This window comes from Hirundo rustica (genome assembly GCF_015227805.2).
Source record: "Hirundo rustica isolate bHirRus1 chromosome 1 unlocalized genomic scaffold, bHirRus1.pri.v3 SUPER_1_unloc_1, whole genome shotgun sequence".
Taxonomy (NCBI): domain Eukaryota; kingdom Metazoa; phylum Chordata; class Aves; order Passeriformes; family Hirundinidae; genus Hirundo; species Hirundo rustica.
The window spans coordinates 13797-35279 of NW_026690164.1; the positions used below are offsets into that span (position 1 = coordinate 13797).

The 21483-nt window shown below is 59.9% G+C and overlaps 1 protein-coding gene across 1 annotated transcript; it reads left to right on the plus strand.

Annotated features, from left to right (window-relative positions):
- The first annotated feature begins 3234 nt into the window (after window positions 1–3234).
- On the plus strand, window positions 3235–11895 carry LOC120766022 (epiplakin-like). The gene is made up of 2 exons (XM_040091371.1): window positions 3235–10779; window positions 11122–11895. Exons 1-2 carry the CDS (start codon window positions 3235–3237, stop codon window positions 11893–11895), a joined length of 8319 nt encoding a protein of 2772 aa, XP_039947305.1.
- The last annotated feature ends 9588 nt before the right edge of the window (window positions 11896–21483 follow it).

Consider the following 21483-nt stretch of genomic DNA (forward strand, 5'->3'; position numbering starts at 1 on the left):
ATTTCCTGTGGATTTGGCCTTCCCAGGGCTGGGGGTCCCACGCCACAGGCAGTGGGTGTGAGGGGGTCACTGCCCCCGAGCAGGGCTGGCACCGCGCTGAATGGACTCAGCTCTGGTCAGGCCACACCTTGAGTGCTGTGTCCAGTCCAGGATGGACATTGAGTGCTGTGTCCAGTTTGGGATGGACATTGAGTGCTCTGTCCAGTTTAGGATGGACTTTGTGTGCTGTGTCCAGCTCTGTCCCCTCAGTTTAGGATGGACACTGAGTGCTGTGTCCAGTACGGGATGGACATTGTGTGCTGTGTCCAGTTTAGTTAGGGTGGACACTGAGTGTTGTGTCCAGTTTGGGATGGACACTGAGTGCTGTGTCCAGTTTGGGATGGACACTGAGTGCTGTGTCCAGTTCAGGGTGGACACTGAGTGCTGTGTCCAGTCCAGGATGGACTTTGTGTGCAGTGTCCAGCTCTGTCCCCTCAGCTCAGGGTGGACATTGAGTGCAGTGTCCAGCTCTGTCCCCTCAGTTCAGGGTGGACACTGAGTGCTGTGTCCAGTTCAGGATGGACTTTGTGTGCAGTGTCCAGCTCTGTCCCCTCAGCTCAGGGTGGACATTGAGTGCAGTGTCCAGCTCTGTCCCCTCAGCTCAGGGTGGACATTGAGTGCAGTGTCCAGCTCTGTCCCCTCAGCTCAGGGTGGTCACTGAGACCCTTGAGCGTGTCCAGAGGAGGGAAGGAGGCTGGTGAGGGGCTGGGAACACAACCCCTGTGAGGAAGGGCTGAGGGAGCTGGGGTTGTTGAGCCTGGAGAAAAGGAGACTCAGAGGTGACCTCATCACTCTGCACAGCTCCTGGAGGGTGGCTGTGCTCACCTGGGGCTGGGCTCTTTCTCCAGGCAGTGCTGACAGAAGCAGAGGACACAGCCTCAGGCTGTACCGAGGGAAATACAGGCTGGATATCAGGAAAAAGTTTTCCACAGAAAGAGTGATAAAGTACTGGAATGCTCTGCCTGGGCAGGTGGTGGAGTCACCATCCCTGGACGTGTTTAAAACAAGACTGGATGTGGCACTGGGGGCCAGGGTTTAGTTGTGTTGGGGTTGGGTTGGACTCGATGATCTTGAAAGTCTCTTCCAATCCAGACATTCTGTGATCCTGGGATTCCGGGATTCTGTGATTCTGGGATTCTGTGACTCTGTGATTCTGGGATCCTGGGATTCTGGGATTCTAGGATTTTGTGATTTTGTGATTCTGTGACTCTGGAATTCTGGGATTCTGTGCTTCTCTGGTTCTGGGATCCTGGGATCCTGGGATCCTGTGACTCTGGGATTCTGTGATCCTGGGATTCTGGGATCCTGGGATTCTGTGATTCTATGACTCTGGAATTCTGGGATTCTGTGGTTCTGTGGTTCTCTGATTCTGTGATTCTGTGATTCTGTGAGCCTGTGATCCTGGGATTCTGGGATTCTTGGATTCTGGGCTTCTGGGATTCTGGGATCCTGTGATCCTGTGATCCTACGATCCCGGGATCCTGTGATCCAGACATTCTGTGATTCTGTGAGCCTGTGATCCTGGGATTCTGGGATTCTTGGATTCTGTGATTCTGGGATTCTGTCACTGTGATCCTGGGATTCTATGATTCTGGGATTCTGTGATTCTGGGATTCTGGGATTCTGTGGTTCTATGATTCTGGGACTGACTCTGGGATTCTGTGATCCTGTGATTCTGGGATTCTGTAATTCTGGGATTCTGTAAGCCTGTGAGCCTGGGATTCTGGGATTCTCTGTCTCTGGGATTCTGGGATTCTGTGGTCCCGTGATTCTGTGATTCTGTGATGCTGTGATCCCGTGATCCCGGGATCCTGTGATCCAGACATTCTGTGATTCTGTGATCCTGTGATCCTGGGATTCTGGGATCCCGGGATCCTGTGAAAGATCCTCCCCCCGCCCCACCTGGAGGGAAACCTGAGCAAACCCGCTCCCAGCAAACGTCTCCGTGGGCCACGGCCTGGCCCCAGCGCCAGCCGGAGACGATTCCAGCACGGCTGCCTCCTTTTCCTTGTTTACTCGTTTGCCTCCCCCCCGAGGAATGCGTTTCCCTTTTATCTAATCTCAGCAGTCCGGCTCTCAGTCCAAAGTCCCACCCGGGCATTCCTTGGGGAGGGGTGGGCTTCCAGGAGCGAGAATTTTTACATGGGTGCTTGAGGCGTGGGCGATTTGGGTCTCTGAGCCGGGCGCAGCTCTGCGGGCAGGAGGGCGGGTTCGGGTCAGGTGCAGCCCCACCCTGGGGGCTCCGCTCGCTCAGATGGAGCCTCTGCCTCCCCTGCGCCGTGGGAGGGGGAACAGCGCAAGGACGGCGGGATTCGTGCCGCAGCCGTGCGGGAGAACGTGGATCTGCAACCCCGGAATCGCAGAATCACGGAATGGTTCGGGTGGAGAGGGACCTTAAAGCCCAACCAGTCCCACCCCGTGACACGAGCACGGACACCTCCCGCTGTCCCAGGCTGCTCCAAGCCCCGTCCAACCTGGCCTGGGACACTGCCAGGGATCCAGGGGCAGCCAAAGCTGCTCTGGGCACCTGTGCCAGAATTCCCAATCCCCAGTATCCCATCCATCCCTGCCCTCTGGCAGTGGGAGCCATTCCCTGTGTCCTGTCCCTCCATCCCGTGTCCCCAGCCCCTCTCCAGCTCTCCTGGAGCCCCTCCAGGCCCTGCCAGGGGCTCGGAGCTCTCCCTGGATCCTTCTCCCCTCCAGGGGAGCACCCCCGGCTCTCCCAGCCCGGCTCCAGAGGGGCTCCAGCCCTGGAGCAGCTCCGTGCTCTCCTCTGGGCTCTCTCCAGCAGCTCCAGGCCCCTCCTGTGCTGGAACCCCAGGGTGTGGGGCAGCTCTGCAGGTGGGGTCTCACCTGAGCGGGGCAGAGGGGCAGGATCCCCCCTCCTCCTCCCCTGCTGCCCACGCTGGGGGCTCAGCCCAGGGCACGGGGGGGTTTTGGGATCCCAGGGCACGTGGAGCTTCTCATCCACTGACTCCTCGAGCTTGGCCAGACCCCTCAGGGTGTCCCACCAGGTTTGGCCGTGCTCCTCAGCCTTTGGCTGCCGCTTCCTCCTGCCCGGGAATGTTTCCGTTTCTGATTTCCCTGTGTTTAACGTGCAAACCACGGAGAATTCGATTTCTCACCGAGCTTTCCCCACTCTCCCCCCCTCTCTCTCCAGAGCCCTGAGAGCCGTGGGAGGCGTGCAGCCGCAGGATGGAGAGCGAGCCAGCGGTGAACGGCCACGCCGTTCCCAGCTCTCCCGGGGGAGACGCGTCAGGGACAAACGGCCCGTGCCAGGGCGCGATGCCGCGCAAACCGCGGAAAGCAGCCGGCAGTGCCGCGGCGGCTCCGGGCGCCGCTGGGGAACCCTCGGAGACGGCTGGCAGCATTGCGGGCGTGTACGTCGAGGCTTCAAAGAGGACAATGAGCTTTTACGAGGCCACCAGAGAGCACCTGCTGAGCCTGGATTTGGCCCTCTGCCTCCTGGAGGCGCAGGCAGCCACGGGCTCCATCTCCGACCCGCTGGGGAAGCGTGGCGTCCCCGTGGCAGAGGCCGTGCGGACGGGGCTGGTGGGGCTGGAGCTGAAGGAGCGGCTGCTCTCGGCGGACAGAGCCGCCACCGGCTTCGTGGACCCTTACACGGAAGAGAAAATCTCCCTGTACCAGGCGATGCAGAAGGAGCTGGTGGGGAGGGAGCAGGGCGTTCGCCTGCTCCAGGCCCAGCTGGCGACCGGAGGCGTCATCGACCCGGCCACCGGCGGCCGGCTCCCGGCAGAGGCGGCCTGTGAGAGGGGATATTTGGATGAGGAGATGAGGCGGCTGGTCTCCGACCCCAGCAACGAGGAGAGCAAAGCGTTCCTGGACCCCAGCACAATGGAGAAGGTCACCTACCAGGAGCTTCGGAAGAGGTGTCTCGTGGATCCAGCCTCAGGCCTCCTCCTCTTGCCGCTGCAAATCACCTTCCCGGGGCTGGGCGGGCGGGTGAGCGGCAGGGACCTGGTGGACTCCGGCATCATCAGCCCTGACGTGTTCCGAGGCCTCGAGGAGGGACGGGTCTCTGCCCAGGAGGTGGCAGAGAATGACGCGGTCCAGCAGTTCCTGCGCGGCACGAGGAGCGTGGCCGGGGTGGTCCTGCCCTCCGGGGAGCAGAAAAGCCTTTACCAGGCCCTGAGGGAGCATCTCCTTGTGCCTGGTGCTGCTCTCCTGCTCCTGCAAGTCCAGGCCTCCACCGGCAGCCTGACAGACCCCCTAAAGAACAAAAGCTACTCCGTGGATGAGGCTGTCAGGGTTGGCCTCATCGGCCCAGAGCTTTACGAGAAACTCTCTTCGGCCGAGAAAACCATCACGGGATACAGGGACCCCTCCACCGGAGAAACGCTCTCCCTGTTCCAAGCCATCGGGAAGGGCTTCGTCCCCAGGGATCACGGCCTTTGCCTCCTGGAGGCTCAGCTGGCCACGGGGGGTGTGATCGCTCCGGGCAGGCGCATCCGTGTGCCCGCGGAGACGGCCTGCGAGTGGGGGCACCTGGACGAGCCCACCAGGCAGCTCCTCTCCAGCCCTCCCGACGACCTGAAGGGGTTCTTCCACCCCGGCTCCAAGGAGAAGCTGAGCTACGCGGAGCTGCTCCGGCGCTGCGTCACCGATCCCGGCACGGGGCTCCTGCTGCTGCCACTCGCCGGGGACGGCAGCGGAGGGTCGCAGGGAACGCCCCGTGGCTTCCTCGACCACGGGAGCCAGATGGCTCTGGAAAACGCACGGGTGCCCGTGGCTGCGGGGAAATTCAAGGGCAAGTCGGTGTCTCTCTGGAAACTGCTCTTCTCCGACTACATCCAGGGCGAGCAGAGAGCTGCGCTGGCTCAGCAGTTCCTGGCGGGAGCGCTCTCCCTGCAGGGACTGGGAGAGGCCGTCAGAGCCGCCGTGGAGGAAAAGGCTGCCACTGCTAACGTCACCTTCAAGGGCCTGAGGGACCAGGTGACGGCCGACCAGCTCCTGAGCTCGGAAATTATCAACAAAGACCTGTTTAAGAAACTCAAGGAGGGAGAAACCTCGGCCAAAGAAGTCGTCAGCATGGACACGGTCAGGAAGTACCTGCAGGGCACCGGGAGCATCGGTGGGCTGCTGCTCCCCGACTCCCAGGAGAAGATCAGCATCTACCAGGCAAAGCGGAAGGGGCTGCTGCGGCCGGGAACGTCTCTGATCCTCCTGGAGGCGCAGGCCGCCACGGGGTTTGTCATTGACCCAGCTGCCAACAAGCGGTATTCCGTGGATGAGGCTCTGCGCGCGAACGTCATCGGCCCCGACGTCTACGACAAGCTGCTGGCGGCGGAGAAATCGGTCACGGGCTACAGAGATCCTTACTCGGGCGACAAGATCTCCCTGTTCCAGGCCATGCAGAAGGAGCTGATCGTCAGGGACCACGGCATCCGCCTGCTGGAGGCCCAGATCGCCACGGGCGGCATCATCGACCCCGTCAACAGCCACCGCATCCCCGTGGAGGTGGCCTACAAGCGCGGCTACTTCGACAAGAAGATGAATTTAATCCTCTCCGACCCCAGCGACGACACCAAGGGCTTCTTCGACCCCAACACGCACGAGAACCTGACCTACCTGCAGCTGAAGGAGAAGTGCATCACCGAGCCCTCCACCGGGCTCTGCCTCCTCCCTCTGAACAGCAGGAAGCGGCAGTTCGTGGATGAGGCCACCAGGCAGGCGTTCAGGGGCTCCTGGCTGCCCGTCAGGTTCGGGCGCTTGCGGGGGGAGAACGTCTCCGTGTGGGACCTGCTGAACTCCGAGTACTTCAGCGAGGGCAGGCGCCGGGAGATTTTCAACCACTTCCAGCTGAGGAAGCTCAGCCTGGAGCAAATCCGGCTCATGCTGGAGGAGGAGATGAAGAAATGGGCCCCCATCAAGTTCCCGGCCATGAGGGGCAACGTCAGCGCCTATCACCTGATGGAAACCGGTGTCATCGACAGGGCGCTGTTTGAGCGGGTGCTGGAGGGATCCGTCACCCCGGAGCAAGTCCTGCGCATGGACTCCGTCAGGAAGTACCTCTACGGCTCGGGCAGCATCGGGGGGATTGTGCTCCAGCCGTCCAACCAGAGGATGAGCATTTATGAGGCCATGAAGCAGAACATCGTGGTGCCAGGAGTAGCCCTGCCCCTGCTGGAGGCCCAGGCCGCCACGGGCTTCATTATCGACCCCGTGAACAACCAGAAGCTCCGCGTGGATGAGGCCGTCAAGGAGGGGGTCATCGGGCCAGACGTCCACGAGAAGCTGCAGCACGCGGAAGGGGCCGTGACGGGCTACAAAGACCCCTTCACGGGCAAGAAGATCCCCCTTTTCCAGGCGATGAAGAAGGGCCTGATCGCCGACAAGCAGGCCATGCAGCTCATGGAGGTGCAGATGGCCACCGGCGGCATCATCGACCCAGCCTGCGGCCACCACCTGCCCCTCGAGTCGGCCCAGCAGCGAGGCTGCCTGGACGAGGACACGAGCAAGGCCCTCTCCAAGCCCAGCGATGACCACAGAGTGTTCTGCCTCCCGGACAGCAAGGAGAGCGTGACCTACGCCGAGCTCATCCAGCACTGCCAGAAGGACGAGGTCTCCGGCTTCCACTTGCTGCCTCTGGCACAGGCGGCCGCTCCTGCCTACACCGACGAGCAAATCCAACGGATTTTCAAGGAGACCGCGGTGAAGGAAAAAGGGGTCTCCCTCTGGGAGCTCGTGCACTCGGGGTACTTCACCGAGGAGCAGAGGAGCGACTTCACGGAGAGGTTCCGGTCGGAGGAGCTGTCGCTGGAGCAGCTGGTTGCTCTTGTGCTCAGGCTGGTGGGGGAGATGGAGATGAAAGCCAGGACCCAGATCTCCCTGGAAGGCCTGAGGGGCAGCGTCCCCGTGGTCTGGCTGCTGGACACGGGCATCATTTCCCAGAAGACGTTCGAAGAACTGGCTCAGGGCGTGAAAACTCCCGAAGAAGTGGCCGCAATGGAGAGCGTAAAGAGGTACTTGAAGGGCACAGGCAGCATTGCTGGGGTCCTCATAGAGGCCACCAAACGGAAGATGAGCTTCTACGACGCCATGAAAAACAACCTCCTCCTCCCCGGGGCTGCTCTGCGGCTGCTGGAGGCTCAGGCAGCCACAGGGTACCTGATCGACCCCGCCACGAACCGGAGGCTCAGCGTGAGGGACGCCGTGAGGGCGGCTGTGGTGGGAGAGGAGCTGAGCGAGAAACTCCTTCTGGCTGAGAGGGCCGTGACGGGCTACACCGACCCCTACACCGGCGGCTCCATCTCCCTGTGCCAGGCGCTCAGGAAGGAGCTCGTCCCCCTGGCAGAGGCGGTGCCCTTGCTGGAGGCGCAGCTGGCCGCGGGAGGGGTGGTGGATCCCGTCCACCACCTCCACCTGCCGCTCCAGGCCGCCTGCAGGTACGGCTTCTACGACGAGGACCTGAACCAAGCCCTCTCGCAGCTGGACGACAGCACCAAGATCTTTTTCGACCCGAACACCAAGGAGAACGTGACCTACCAGCAGCTGAAGGAGCGGTGCGTGCGCGAGGCCGAGTCGGGCCTGTGGCTCCTCCCTCTGTCGGAAAACGCGATGTTCTGCGTGGATGAGCAGACCATGAAGGTGCTGAGATCCGTGACCGTCTGCGTCAACGTGGGGCGGTTCAAGGGGCAGACCGTGTCCGTCTGGGACCTCCTCAACTCCGAGTACTTCTCGGACAGCAGGAGAAGGGAGCTGGTGCAGAAGTACAAAGACGAGAAGGCTGAAGCGCTACAGGAAATCACAACAGCTCTCACCACAATCATCCAAGAGACGGAGGCGCAGGGCAAGAAGTTCGCGTTCAAGGGCCTGCGGAAAAGAGTGTCCGCCAGCGACCTCTTCCAGTCCCAGCTGATAGACAAAAAAACCCTCGATGAGCTCAACCAGGGCAAGAAAACGGTCAAGGAGGTCACGGAGATGGAGTCTGTCCGCAGGTACCTGGAGGGCAGTAATTTCATAGCAGGGGTCCTCATACAGCCAAGCAACGAGAAGATGAGCATCTACCAGGCCATGTGGAAGGGCATCCTGAGGCCAGGGACCGCCCTGGTGCTGCTGGAGGCGCAGGCGGCCACCGGCTACATCATCGACCCTGAGAAAAACAAGAAGTTTTCGGTGGAGGAAGCCTTAGAGGTGGGTCTGATTGGAGGGGAGATTTTCGAGAAGCTGCTCTCTGCCGAGAGAGCCGTGACGGGCTACACGGACCCCTACACCAAAGCCCCCATGTCCCTGTTTGAAGCCATGAACCAAGGGCTGATCGTGAAGAGCCACGGCATCCGCCTGCTGGAGGCCCAGATCGCCACGGGCGGCATCATCGACCCCGTGCACAGCCACCGCGTCCCCGTGGAGGTGGCCTACAAGCGCGGCTACTTCGACCAGGAGATGAACCAGGTGCTGTCCGACCCCGGCGACGACACCAAGGGCTTCTTCGACCCCAACACGCACGAGAACCTGACGTATATGCAGCTCCTGGAGAGGTGCGTGCAGGACCCAGAGACTGGGTTGTACATGCTGCAAGTTGTAAAGGAGGGAGGAAAGTACTTCTACATCGACGAGTCCACGAAACAGGCTTTGCGCTCCAGGGCCCTGCAAGTGAAGGTTGGAAAGTTTAAGGACCAGACAGTTTCTGTCTGGGAAGTGCTCTGCTCTCACTACATCTCAGAGCAGAAAAGGAAAGAGCTGGTGATGCAGTACAAAAGCAAAACCCTCATGCTGGAGGACCTGATATCCCTCATCCTAAAAATCATCGAGGACACAGAGCGAAGGGGAGAAGCCCTCAAGGTCAAGGGGCTGCGGGGGGAGGTGTCGGTGTCAGAACTGTTCAACTCTGAGATAATCGACAAGAAAACTCTGGATCAGCTGCAGGACGGCAGCCTGGCGCTTGCCAGCCTCACAAAGAGGGACACGGTCCGAAGGTACCTGGATGGCACTGGGTGCATCGCTGGCGTTCTCCTCCCCTCGAGGAAAGAGGTGATGAGCATCTACCAGGCGCTGAAGAAAGGTCTTCTCACCGAGCAATGTGCACTGGGGCTGCTGGAGGCACAGGCGGCCACCGGCTTCCTCCTCGACCCCCGGAACAACCAGAAGCTCTTGGTGGACGAGGCCGTCTCGTCCGGGCTGGTGGGCGGCGAGCTGCGAGAGCAGCTGCTGTCGGCAGAGAAAGCCGTGACGGGATACACGGATCCTCAGACAGGAAGCAAAATGTCTCTCTTCCAGGCTGTGAGGCAGAAGATCGTCGTCAGGGACCACGGCATCCGCCTGCTGGAGGCCCAGATCGCCACGGGCGGCATCATCGACCCCGTGCACGGCCACCGCCTGCCCGTGGAGGTGGCCTACAGGCGCGGGCACCTGGACGAGGACACGTTCCTCCTGCTTTCGGATCCAGACCACGGCAGCAAAGGCTTCATCGATCCGAACACTCGTGAGAAGATCAGTTACAGCCAGCTCCTGCAGAGGTGTGCCAAGGACGGGGAGAGCGGCTTGTACCTGCTGCAGGTCCTGGAAAAGGAAGGCGACTATTTCTACATCGACGAGCAAACGAAAAGCGCCCTGTTGTGCACCAACGTCCAGGTGCCTGTGGGAAAATACAAGGGACAAGTGTTATCGCTGTGGGAACTCCTCTGCTCCGAGTACGTCACGGAGGAGAAAAGAAAAGAGCTGGTGAAAAAGTACAAAGCGGAATCCCAACACATTGTGCAAGGAATCATTGAGACGATACTGAAGATCATCAGAGAAAAAGAAGAGGGCAGAGGTGATGTCTGGTTCCAGGGAATCCGACAGCAAATTACGGCGTCAGAGCTGCTCAGTGCACAGATAATTACAGAGGAAACAGCAGAAAAACTCCAGGAAGGAAAAAAGACGGCAGAGGAAATAGCGCAAATAGAAAGTGTGAGGAGGTACCTTGAGGGAACTGGCAGCATCGCCGGCGTGCTGGTGCCCTCAAAAGCTGAGCCTGGAAAGATGGACAAGATGAGCATCTACCAGGCCATGTGGAAGGGCATCCTGAGGCAGGGCACGGCGCTGGTGCTGCTGGAGGCACAGGCCGCCACCGGCTTCCTGGTGGACCCGGTCAAGAACCAGAAGCTCTCCGTGGACGAGGCCGTGGCCGCCGGGCTGGTGGGCAGTGAATTAAAAAACAAACTTCTCAGTGCTGAGAAAGCAGTGACAGGATACACCCACCCCTACACGGGACAAAAGATGTCCCTGTTCCAGGCCATGAAGCAGGAGCTGATCGTCAGGGACCACGGCATCCGCCTGCTGGAGGCCCAGATCGCCACGGGCGGCATCATCGACCCCGTGCACAGCCACCGCCTGCCCGTGGAGGTGGCCTACAAGCGCGGCTACTTCGACCAGGAGATGAACCAGGTGCTGTCCGACCCCGGCGACGACACCAAGGGCTTCTTCGACCCCAACACGCACGAGAACCTGACCTACCTGCAGCTGCTGCGCCGCTGCGTGCCCGACCCGGACACGGGGCTGCTGATGCTGCAGCTGACGGACAAGGGCTCCGTGCTCTACCAGCTGAGCGAGGATGCCCGCAGAGCCCTGCAGGCCGCCCGCACCACGCTGGCTCCGGGGCTCTTCCAGGGCCAGAGCGTCAGCGTCTGGGAGCTCCTCTTCTCCCGCTACGTCCCCGAGCAGCGCCGCCAGGACCTGCTGCGCCGGTACAAGGCCGGCACGCTCAGCATTGCGGAGATGATCGAGCTCCTGACGGCCATCGTCACCAGGGCTGAGGCCCAGGGCCACAGCGCCACGGCGGCCCCCAAGTCCCCAGTGATGGAGGTGCTGCCCGAAGCTGTTGAGATCGACAGCGCCTCAAACTCCCAGCGGGAACAGGAACGGGAACGGGAGCGGGAGCGGGAGCGGGAGCTGGAGCGCTCCCTCAAGTCCCACACCGTGGAGGTCTCGGCGGGCGGCTTCCACGGCAGGAAGGTGTCCCTGTGGGAGCTCCTCTTCTCCAAGTTCGTGTCCCAGGCCAAGCGTGAGGAGCTGCTGGGGCAGCTGCGGGCCGGGAGCCTGGCGCTGGCCGAGCTGGCCACGCTCCTCACCCTGCTGGTGGAGGAGGCGGCGCGGCGCAGCAGCAGCGTGAAATTCGCCGGCCTCAGGCGGCAGGTGAGCGCCTCGGACCTGCTGGACTCGGGCATCATCGACACGGGCACGCTGGCCGAGCTGGTGCAGGGCGCCAGGACCGTGCAGGAGGTGACGCAGATGGCCTCGGTCAAGCGCTACCTGGACGGCACGGGCGTCATCGCCGGCGTGCTGGTGCCCTCCAAGGCCCGGCCCGGCCAGACGGAGAAGATGAGCATCTACCAGGCCATGTGGAAGGGCGTCCTGAGGCAGGGCACGGCGCTGGTGCTGCTGGAGGCACAGGCCGCCACCGGCTTCCTGGTGGACCCGGTCAAGAACCAGAAGCTCTCTGTGGACGAGGCCGTGGCCGCCGGGCTGGTGGGCGGCGAGCTGCACGAGAAGCTGCTGTCGGCCGAGCGGGCCGTGACGGGCTACACGGACCCCTACACGGGCGACAAGATCTCCCTGTTCCAGGCCATGCAGAAGGAGCTGATCGTCAGGGACCACGGCATCCGCCTGCTGGAGGCCCAGATCGCCACGGGCGGCATCATCGACCCCGTGCACAGCCACCGCCTGCCCGTGGAGGTGGCCTACAAGCGCGGCTACTTCGACCAGGAGATGAACCAGGTGCTGTCCGACCCCGGCGACGACACCAAGGGCTTCTTCGACCCCAACACGCACGAGAACCTGACCTACCTGCAGCTGATGGAGCGGTGCGTGCCCGACCCGGACACGGGGCTTTATTTCCTTAATATTTTAAAGAAATAATTGTCAAACCCTTTGATTTTTTTTCCTTGGTTTTTTTTTTTTTGCCTTGGGGAAGAATGTTTCTATTGTGAATCTTTGTTTTGCTGCTGGTGTTTGTCTTTCTTTTTCTAAATTTTTTTTTTTTGCCTTTTATGGTGCCAGTGATTTCTTTCGATTTCCTTCACGATCTCTTTTTTTTCGGCCACCCACCCACATCAGGTGCAGCTTTGAAGTGCCTCCCAATCCCGAGCAGTGTTGTTGCATCATTGTGCCTCTCTCTTTGGTCGCCTTTCAGGAGCAGAGGAGCCAGCCTGGGTTATCTCAGGTCGCTTAGATGAAGTGTGTCATCCTCCTTTTCCTCACACTGATTTAAGCGCAGGCCTTTGTTCCGTAAGGGTGCTGCTGCCGGTGGTATTTTTATTCCCTGCCTCTCTTTTCTCGCATGCTCCAGCTCTTTTCCCCAGAAGCTTTTCGGGGCCATATTCAGGTCGCAGGTTTTTAAGCCGGGACAGCGCAGAGAGCAGGTTCCAGCGTGGGCAGGACGCCGGGCTTGCGTTGTGCGTCACTGGCGTGGGGACGCATCATCCGTGTTTGCTCTCCGTGCCTCAGCCTGTCCTGCTTTTCCGGGCGTTTCTGCAGCACGGACAGCCTCAGCCCAGAGCGGTTTGGTCCCTCGCTGCGCTCTCCCCCTCTCCACGAAGCCTCTGTGGGGATGGATCCTCAGAGGAGCTGGGAGTGGACACGTCTCTGCCGTACTTTTATTCCGTCCATCCACGGTGGTTCCCCCGTTCCCTTCGCCCTCCCGCGTCCTGAGCTGACTCAGCCCACGTGCCGCGCTCCAGGAGAGGAAAAGCCCCGGAGCCACTCTCCCAGGAAGTTCAGGGATGAATAATTCTACTGCTGTTTAATGGGGGGAAATTCACCCTCCTCAAATGTGCTCCCTTAGGGCTGTTTGCCTTAATTAACCTGGTAATGTCCTGGAAAATGGAGTTTGGGCTGCAGCTCTTACAGCCGACACCTGGGAACGAGTGTAGAGGAGCCGTGGGATTCCTCGCCGTAACCCAGGGAATTTCACGGGCTCAGAAAGTGGTGGGACAAATTATTGGGAAAGGAATCACAGAATTGTGGAATGGTTTGGGTGGGAAGAGAACTTAAAGCCCATCCAATCCCACCCCGTGACATGGGCAGGGAAAATTCCCGTATCCCAGGCTGCTCCAAGCCCCATCCAACCTGGCCTTGGACCCTCCCAGGGATCCAGGGGCAGCCACAGCTGCTCTGGGCACCTGTGCCAGGGCCTCACCACTCACAGGGAACAATTCCCTCCAATATCTAATCTACACCTACGTTCTTCCAGTTTGCCAGGCCTCCTCCCAAATCCCTCTGCAGCTCCCTTGTAGCCCCCTTTAGTCACTGGAAAGCCACAGTAACGTCTCTCATCCTGGAAATCCGATTCTCCCTTCCACGGAGGGAAACAGGAGCAGCCGGCGTCGGATCCCTGGGCTGTAACACCCGTCTGCGCCGGCGCCAGCGCGGTGCCCCTGCGGCCGCGGCACCGTGACACAGTTTGGGACACTCTCAAGGACAGGGCACGAGCCACACCGGGCTCTGGAAGCGCCCAGAGCTGGGCACTGGGATGGGCAGGAGAGGAGATGAGGGCACAGCCGGGAATGCCAGCCCCAGCCCAGAGAAAGGAATTCCAGCCCCTGCCCATAGCCAGGAATTCCAGCCCTTGTACTGGGAATGCCAGCCCCTGTCCATAGCCAGGAATGCCAGCCCCTGTCCATAGCCAGGAATTCCAGCCCTTGTACTGGGAATGCCAGCCCCTGTCCATATCCAGGAATTCCAGCCCCAGCCCAGAGAAAGGAATGCCAGCCCCTGTCCATAGCCAGGAATTCCAGTCCTTGTACCGGGAATGCCAGCCCCTGTCCACAGCCGGGAATTCCAGCCCTTGTACTGGGAATGCCAGCCCCTGTCCATAGCCAGGAATGCCAGCCCCTGTCCATAGCTGGGAATTCCAGCCCCTCTCCATATCCAGGAATTCCAGCCCCTCTCCATATCCAGGAATTCCAGCCCCTGTCCACAGCCAGGAATTCCAGCCCCTCTCCATATCCAAGAATTCCAGACCCTGTCCACAGCCGGGAATGCCAGCCCCTGTCCATAGCTGGGAATTCCAGCCCCTGTCCATAGCCAGGAATGCCAGCCCCTGTCCATAGCCGGGAATTCCAGCCCTTGTCCACAGCCAGGAATTCCAGCCCCTGTCCACAGCCAGGAATTCCAGCCCCTCTCCATATCCAAGAATTCCAGCCCCTCTCCATAGTCAGGAATTCTAGCCCCTGTCCATATCCAGGAATTCCAGCCCCTGTCCATAGCTGGGAATTCCAGCCCCTGTCCATAGCCAGGAATGCCAGCCCTTGTACCGGGAATGCCAGCCCCTGTCCATAGCCAGGAATGCCAGCCCCTGTCCATAGCTGGGAATGCCAGTCCCTGTCCATAGCCAGGAATTCCAGCCCTTGTACCAGGAATGCCAGCCCCTGTCCACAGCCAGGAATTCCAGCCCCTGTCCATATCCAGGAATGCCAGCCCCTGTCCATAGCCAGGAATGCCAGCCCCTGTCCATAGCCAGGAATGCCAGCCCCTGTCCATAGCCGGGAATTCCAGCCCCTCTCCATATCCAGGAATGCCAGCCCCTGTCCATACCTGGGAATTCCAGCCCCTGCCCACAGCCAGGAATTCCAGCCCCTGCCTGCCTCTGGAGCCAGTGCCCCTCGGCCTCCTGCCGCGCTGCCTCCTGCCCTGCCTCCCTCCCCACGCTCCTTCCCCGTCCTGGCAGCCACGGGATCCTCCGGGGCGGGAAAACCCTGCGAGGCCACGGAACCCAACCGGCACCGGCTGGGCCGCTGCTGACCCACGTCCCCAAATGTCACATCCAGGTGTTTGTTGAACTCTGCCAGGGATGGGGACTCCACCACTGCCCGGGGCAGCTGTGCCAGGGCTGGGCAGCCCTTTCCAGGAGGGAAATATCCCTCCTAATGTATCGCTCCTAAACCTCCCCTGGCCCAGCCTGGGGCCGTTCCCTCTGCTCCTGTCCCTGTTCCCTGGGAGCACAGCCCGACCCCCCCCGGCTGTCCCCTCCTGTCAGGGACTGTGCAGAGACACAGGGTCCCACTGAGCTCCTTTTCTCCAGGCTCAGCCCCTTCCCAGCTCCCTCAGGAATTCTCCAGCCCTTCCCAGCTCCCTCAGCCTCTCCTGGGGCCCCAGACCCTTTCCAAGTTCCCTCAGGCTCCTCTGGGGCTCTGTTCCCTTCCCAGCTCCCTCAGCCTCTCCTGGTTCTCCAGCCCCTTCCCAGTTCCCTCAGCCGCTCCCGGGGCCCCAGACCCTTTCCAAGCTCCCTCAGCCTCTCCTGGTTCTCCAGACCCTTTCCCAGCTCCCTCAGCCTCTCCTGGGGCTCCGTTCCCTTTTCCCAGCTCCCTCAGCCTCTCCTGGGGCTCCATTCCCTTTCCCAGCTCCCTCAGCCTCTCCTGGTTCTCCATTCCCTTTCCCAGCTCCCTCAGCCTCTCCTGGGGCTCCATTCCCTTTCCCAGCTCCCTCAGCCTCTCCTGGTTCTCCATTCCCTTTCCCAGCTCCCTCAGCCCCTCCTGGGGCTCTGTTCCCTTTCCCAGCTCCCTCAGCCTCTCCTGGGGCTCTGTTCCCTTTCCCAGCTCCCTCAGCCCCTCCTGTGCCGTGGGGTCTGTGATGACCCTTCCTGAGGTCCCCCATCACGGGTCCTTCCAGCCCCACCCATCCCGGGATTCTGTGAAATTCCGTGGAATTTCGGAACCGCCCTATTCCCAGCCCACAGCCCCTCTGTGCCCAGGGCACGTTTGAGGGTGGGCAAAGCTGAAAGCGGAAAGCACGAGAGCCGAAGGCTGAGGCACAGGCAGGGGCTCAGCTCTCCCAGAGCCCAAAGCCGGGGAACCCCTGGATCCCTTTTGGTGGGGCTGCCCCAGCTCTCCACAGCGCAGCAAACCCCAGAGCTCCTCCTGAATTCCCGGGCACTGGGAAGAGATTCCTGCCCGTGAGGGTGGGCAGGCCCTGGCACAGGCTGCCCCTGGATCCCTGGGAGTGCCCAAGGCCAGGTTGGATGGAGCTTGGAGCAGCCTGGGTTAGCAGAAGCTGTCCCTGCCTGTGGCAGCGGAGGTTGGAACTGGATGATCTCCGATCCCCCAAATTTGGGAGAAAACCCCCGGATGGGATCCCTCCGGGAAGCAAACCCAAACCGCCTCTTCCCCCAACTGGTCTCGGAAAGAACTTCCTCAGAGAAAAGTGGAGAAAACTATTTTACTTAACAAACAGAGTGCCCACAAGCACAAAGAATGAATAATATGAAACAATAAAACCTCTCGTTCTGGAGTGAGATGGCAAATTGAGAAAGTCCTTGCCGTGGGTGTAGCTCGGCTCTCTCAGTCTCTCCTCAGTCCCAGTCCCTCCGGCGCTGCTGGAAAATGCCCAGGTCCAGGCCCCGGTGGGCCGCAGGTGCAGCCCCCAGTGCTCCCCTGGGTTTTCAGTCCAGAGCAGGTTTAAACAGTCCCAAGGAAAAAACAAAACAAAACAAAACCAAAAACAAAAACAAAAAAACCAACAAAACTCAAAAAAACCCCAACAACACAAAAAACCAAAAAACAAAAATGAAACAAAACCCCAAAACAAACAGGCAAACAAACAAAAAGAAAAAACCAAAAAAACCACACACACACCAGTCTAGAGAAGTTCTCTGCCCTAGCTGGCTGAAACTTAAAACTAACTAAAAGCAAGAAGATCTCTGTCCTGCAGTCCCGCCCAGCCTCAGCCGAACACCCAGCCTGGAGGAGAAGAGGAACGTGTTGGAGTCAGGCAGTTTTCTCAAAACAAACTCCGCGCTTCCCCTCGCTCTTAGAACCAGTCCTAAAGGCACAGAGCTCAATCTCCAGCGCACACAGGACAGGGGATTGGGGATACATCACAAAGTCACCCCGGGACAGCGCCCAAACCATTCCACGAGCTCCTGGCAGAGGCGCATCTGCCTTTGCTGTGCGCAGCGCTCGTGGGTGTGACTGGGGAGAGCTTGGCCAAAGCCACTGCCGCCGTGGTGACACATGTGACACTGTCCTGAAGGTGGTGGTAGCCTGGCACATGTGTGACACTGTCCTGAAGGTGTCGGTGGCTGGGCACATGTGTGACACTGTCCTGAAGGTGTTGGTGGCTGGGCACATGTGTGACACTGTCCTGAAGGTGTCAGTGGCCTGGCACACGTGTGACACTGTCCTGAAGGTGTCGGTGGCCTGGCACATGTGTGACACTGTCCTGAAGGTGTTGGTGGCCTGGCACACGTGTGTGACACTGTCCTGAAGGTGTTGGTGGCCTGGCCACGCGTGTGACACTGTCCCAAAGGTGTTGGTGGCCTGGCACATGTGTGACACTGTCCTGAAGGTGTTGGTGGCCTGGCACATGTGTGACACTGTCCTGAAGGTGTTGGTGGCCGGGCACATGTGTGACACTGTCCTGAAGGTGTTGGTGGCCTGGCACATGTGTGACACTGTCCTGAAGGTGTTGGTGGCCTGGCACACATGTGTGACACTGTCCTGAAGGTGTTGGTGGCCTGGCCACGCGTGTGACACTGTCCTGAAGGTGTTGGTGGCCTGGCACATGTGTGACACTGTCCTGGAGGTGTTGGTGGCCTGGCACATGTGTGTGACACTATCCTGGAGGTGTTGGTGGCCTGGCCACGCGTGTGACACTGTCCTGAAGGTGTTGGTGGCCTGGCACATGTGTGACACTGTCCTGGAGGTGTTGGTGGCCTGGCACATGTGTGTGACACTGTCCTGAAGGTGTTGGTGGCCTGGCCACGCGTGTGACACTGTCCTGAAGGTGTTGGTGGCCTGGCACACGTGTGACACTGTCCTGGAGGTGTTGGTGGCCTGGCACACATGTGTGTGACACTGTCCTGGAGGTGTTGGTGGCCTGGCCATGCGTGTGACACTGTCCTGGAGGTGTTGGTGGCCTGGCACAAGTGTGACACTGTCCTGAAGGTGTTGGTGGCCTGACACACATGTGTGACACTGTCCTGAAGGTGTCGGTGGCCGGGCACATGTGTGACACTGTCCTGAAGGCGTTGGTGGCCGGGCACATGTGTGACACTGTCCTGAAGGTGTTGGTGGCCTGGCACACGTGTGACACTGTCCTGAAGGTGTTGGTGGCCTGGCACATGTGTGACACTGTCCTGAAGGTGTCAGTGGCCTGGCACACATGTGTGTGACACTGTCCTGAAGGTGTTGGTGGCCTGGCACACGTGTGACACTGTCCTGGAGGTGTTGGTGGCCTGGCACATGTGTGACACTGTCCTGAAGGTGTTGGTGGCCTGGCACATGTGTGACACTGTCCTGAAGGTGTTGGTGGCCTGGGACGTGTGTGACATTGTCCCGAAGGTGTTGGTGGCCTGGCACATGTGTGACATTGTCCCGAAGGTGTTGGTGGCCTGGCACGTGTGTGACACTGTCCTGAAGGTGTTGGTGGCCTGGCACATGTGTGTGTGACACTGTCCTGGAGGTGTTGGTGGCCTGGCACATGTGTGTGTGACACTGTCCTGGAGGTGTTGGTGGCCTGGCACATGTGTGACACTGTCCTGAAGGTGTTGGTGGCCTGGCACATGTGTGTGTGACACTGTCCTGGAGGTGTTGGTGGCCTGGCACATGTGTGTGTGACACTGTCCTGAAGGTGTTGGTGGCCTGGCACGTGTGTGACACTGTCCTGAAGGTGTTGGTGGCCTGGCACACATGTGTGTGTGACACTGTCCTGAAGGTGTTGGTGGCTGGGCACATGTGTGACACTGTCCTGAAGGTGTTGGTGGCCTGGCACACATGTGTGTGTATTTCTTACTTTTTATACATTTCTGGGTCCAGCAGAAGATTGGCTTTTTGGGGTTTCCACCCCTCAGCCTAAGTGGCCAGACCAATTGTCAGTTACAATTGTTTTCAGGTTAGAAATATGCAAACAAAGGACAGAGAATGAAAAACAAAGGATTTGTTTATGTTACATCTGTGGGGAAAAGGTAGAAAACTGCTCTTAATATTGTACAATAACTAAAAAGATCTGGCTCCATTTAAGAAAACCAAAAGGCTCTGAAAAACCAGGGTGACGAGATCTCTCGTCAGCACCCATCCAAAGCGTCGGGCGGAGCCGCATCGACAACCGAGGGCGGAAGGAACCAGCCCCAGCTCCCAGAGCCTTTCCCTCCGCCCTAAAATAAGCGATCCACTTCTTTTGTGTGGGTCAGGCACCCTTTGAGCACCAGCATTTAGTGTCCTGGCAACTTATGGGGGGAAAAATTCCACAGGAACACTTAACCCCCAACAACCTGTCACCTGTCACCTGTCACCTGTCACCTGTCATCTGTCACCTGTCCCCTGTCACCTGTCACCTGTCAGTTGTCACCTGTCACCTATCACCTGTCATCTGTCACCTGGGCCCTGTCACCTGTCACCTATCACCTGTCATCTGTCCCCTGTCATCTGTCACCTGGGCCCTGTCACCTGTCACCTGTCCCCTGTCACCTGTCACCTGTCACCTGTCATCTGTCATCTGTCCCCTGTCATCTGTCAGTTGTCACCTGTCACCTGTCATCTGTCACCTGTCATCTGTCTCCTGTCACCTGTCCCCTGTCACCTGTCATCTGTCAGCTGTCACCTGTCATCTGTCACCTGTCATCTGTCACCTGGGCCCTGTCACCTGTCATCTGTCCCCTGTCATCTGTCAGAGGTCACCTGTCCCCTGTCCCCTTTCACCTGTCAGTTGTCACCTGTCACCTGTCACCTGTCACCTGTCAGATGTCACCTGTCACCTGTCATCTGTCATCTGTCACCTGTCCCCTTTCTCCTGTCCCCTGTCCCCTGTCTCCCATCCCCTGTCCCCTGTCCCCTGTCCCCTGTCCCTGTCCCCATCCCCTGTCCCCGTCCCCTGTCCCCTGTCCCTGTCCCCTGTCCCCTGTCTCCTGTCCCCTGTCCCTGTCCCCTGTCCCCATCCCCTGTCCCTCTCCCCTGTCCCCATCCCTGTCCCCTGTCCCCATCCCCTGTCCCCTGTCCCCTGTCCCCTGTCCCCTGTCCCTGTCCCCTGTCCCTGTCCCCATCCCCTGTCCCCATCCCCTGTCCCCTGTCCCCATCCCCTGTCCCCATCCCCTGTCCCCTGTCCCCATCCCCTGTCTCCTGTCCCTGTCCCTGTCCCCGTGTCCTGGGAGCAGCGGGTGGCACAGGGGGCTGGCCCTGACCCTCGGAGCTCCTCCTTGGGCCCGCTGTGCCGCGGGGCAGAGCTCGCCGGCCCCGGTGCCGTCTGTGCATCCTCGGGCGCCCGAGGAACGCTCCGGAGGCGCTCCCACGGAGCTCGGGAGCTCGGGGCGCCCCTGGAGCAGGCGCTGCAGGAGCAGAGCTCAGTCCAGAGCCCAGTCCTGTGCCTCGGGGGACAACAGGAGCGTCGGGTTTTTCCCCGAGATTCCGGTGGGTTTAGAGTCCTTTTGCCCTCTGCAAAGCCCCGAGCAAGAAAGAGATGGAGCCTTCAGGTTCTGATTTTCCAAGGTTGCGCGCTTTGTTTATTGTTTCTTATCTTACAATTTTCTCAGTGCCCAGCTGAGGTCTGTGCAGCTGCTCGGGCGTCTGGCGACTCCCCCCGCACTGGGCTGTCGCTATCTTTTATACTAATTGTTACGTGTTCTTTATTTATCGTTATTTGCCAACGCCTATCACTTACACTAAACAGGTCATCCCTACTCTGACCCAGTCTCCTTAAACTGCTTTGTGCCACCGTCACTGCAGGAAATGGAGTGAGGGAAGGAGAAAGAAGAAGCAGGAGACAATGCTTTAAATTTTTTATCTTGCTCCCATCCACTTCCACACTAAAAACCCAAACCTACTGTTTTCTCACCCTGTGACGAGCTAAACTCCTCTCTTTCACACTCCTGTGCCCTGCAATCCCTCCCGCAGCGCAGGAAGCCTTTCCCATGGACTGGGATCAAAGCCAGTGTCCCTCTGGGCTCTGTGCCAGGGTCCCAGACGCCCCTGTCCAGGTCTCTGACCCTCCAGGGCAGCCAGAGGAATTCCCCAGACTCCAGCACTGCAGCGTGGCTGGAGGCAGCCTGGCCCGGACCCTCGGTGCGATCCTTCCCCTTGCTGTGCTCCAGAGCTGCCAGGAAGCCAAAGGACAGAGAAGTTCCCTGGGAAGGGTGCGGGAAGCAGCTGCGGCTGTGGTGCACGGCCGGCACCACGCCGGTGACCCTGACACCATCCCCGCAGCTCTGGCACCACCCCAGCAGCCCCGGATTATCTCGCTCCTGCCGCAGGCCAGGTGCCCCGAGCAGCAGGAAAAGCCTGGCCCATCCCTTTTTCCCAGGAATCATGAGTCAGAGCAGAAGATACTCGATAGTCCCTTTCCCACAGGGATCGGGGTTGTGCAACCTCTCCCAGGCGCAATAAAGAGCGTTTTTGTCCGTGTCCCCGTCCGCCCGTGCCCGGCCCCGGGGATGGGCTGGCTCCTCGTGGCTCTTGAAAGGGAACATTTTTGTTATTCTTTGCTCCGGAGGCGCCGGCGCGGGGCCGGGCGGGGCGGGGG

What these genes read in the sequence shown, in the direction of transcription:
- LOC120766022 (XM_040091371.1), top strand. Translation starts at nt 3,235, where the DNA reads ATGGAGAGCGAGCCAGCGGTGAACGGCCACGCCGTTCCCAGCTCTCCC. An exon ending in TCGAGCTCCTGACGGCCATC is followed by an intron (nt 10,780 to 11,121) that starts GTCACCAGGGCT and finishes CTGCTGGTGGAG; the next exon opens with GAGGCGGCGCGGCGCAGCAG.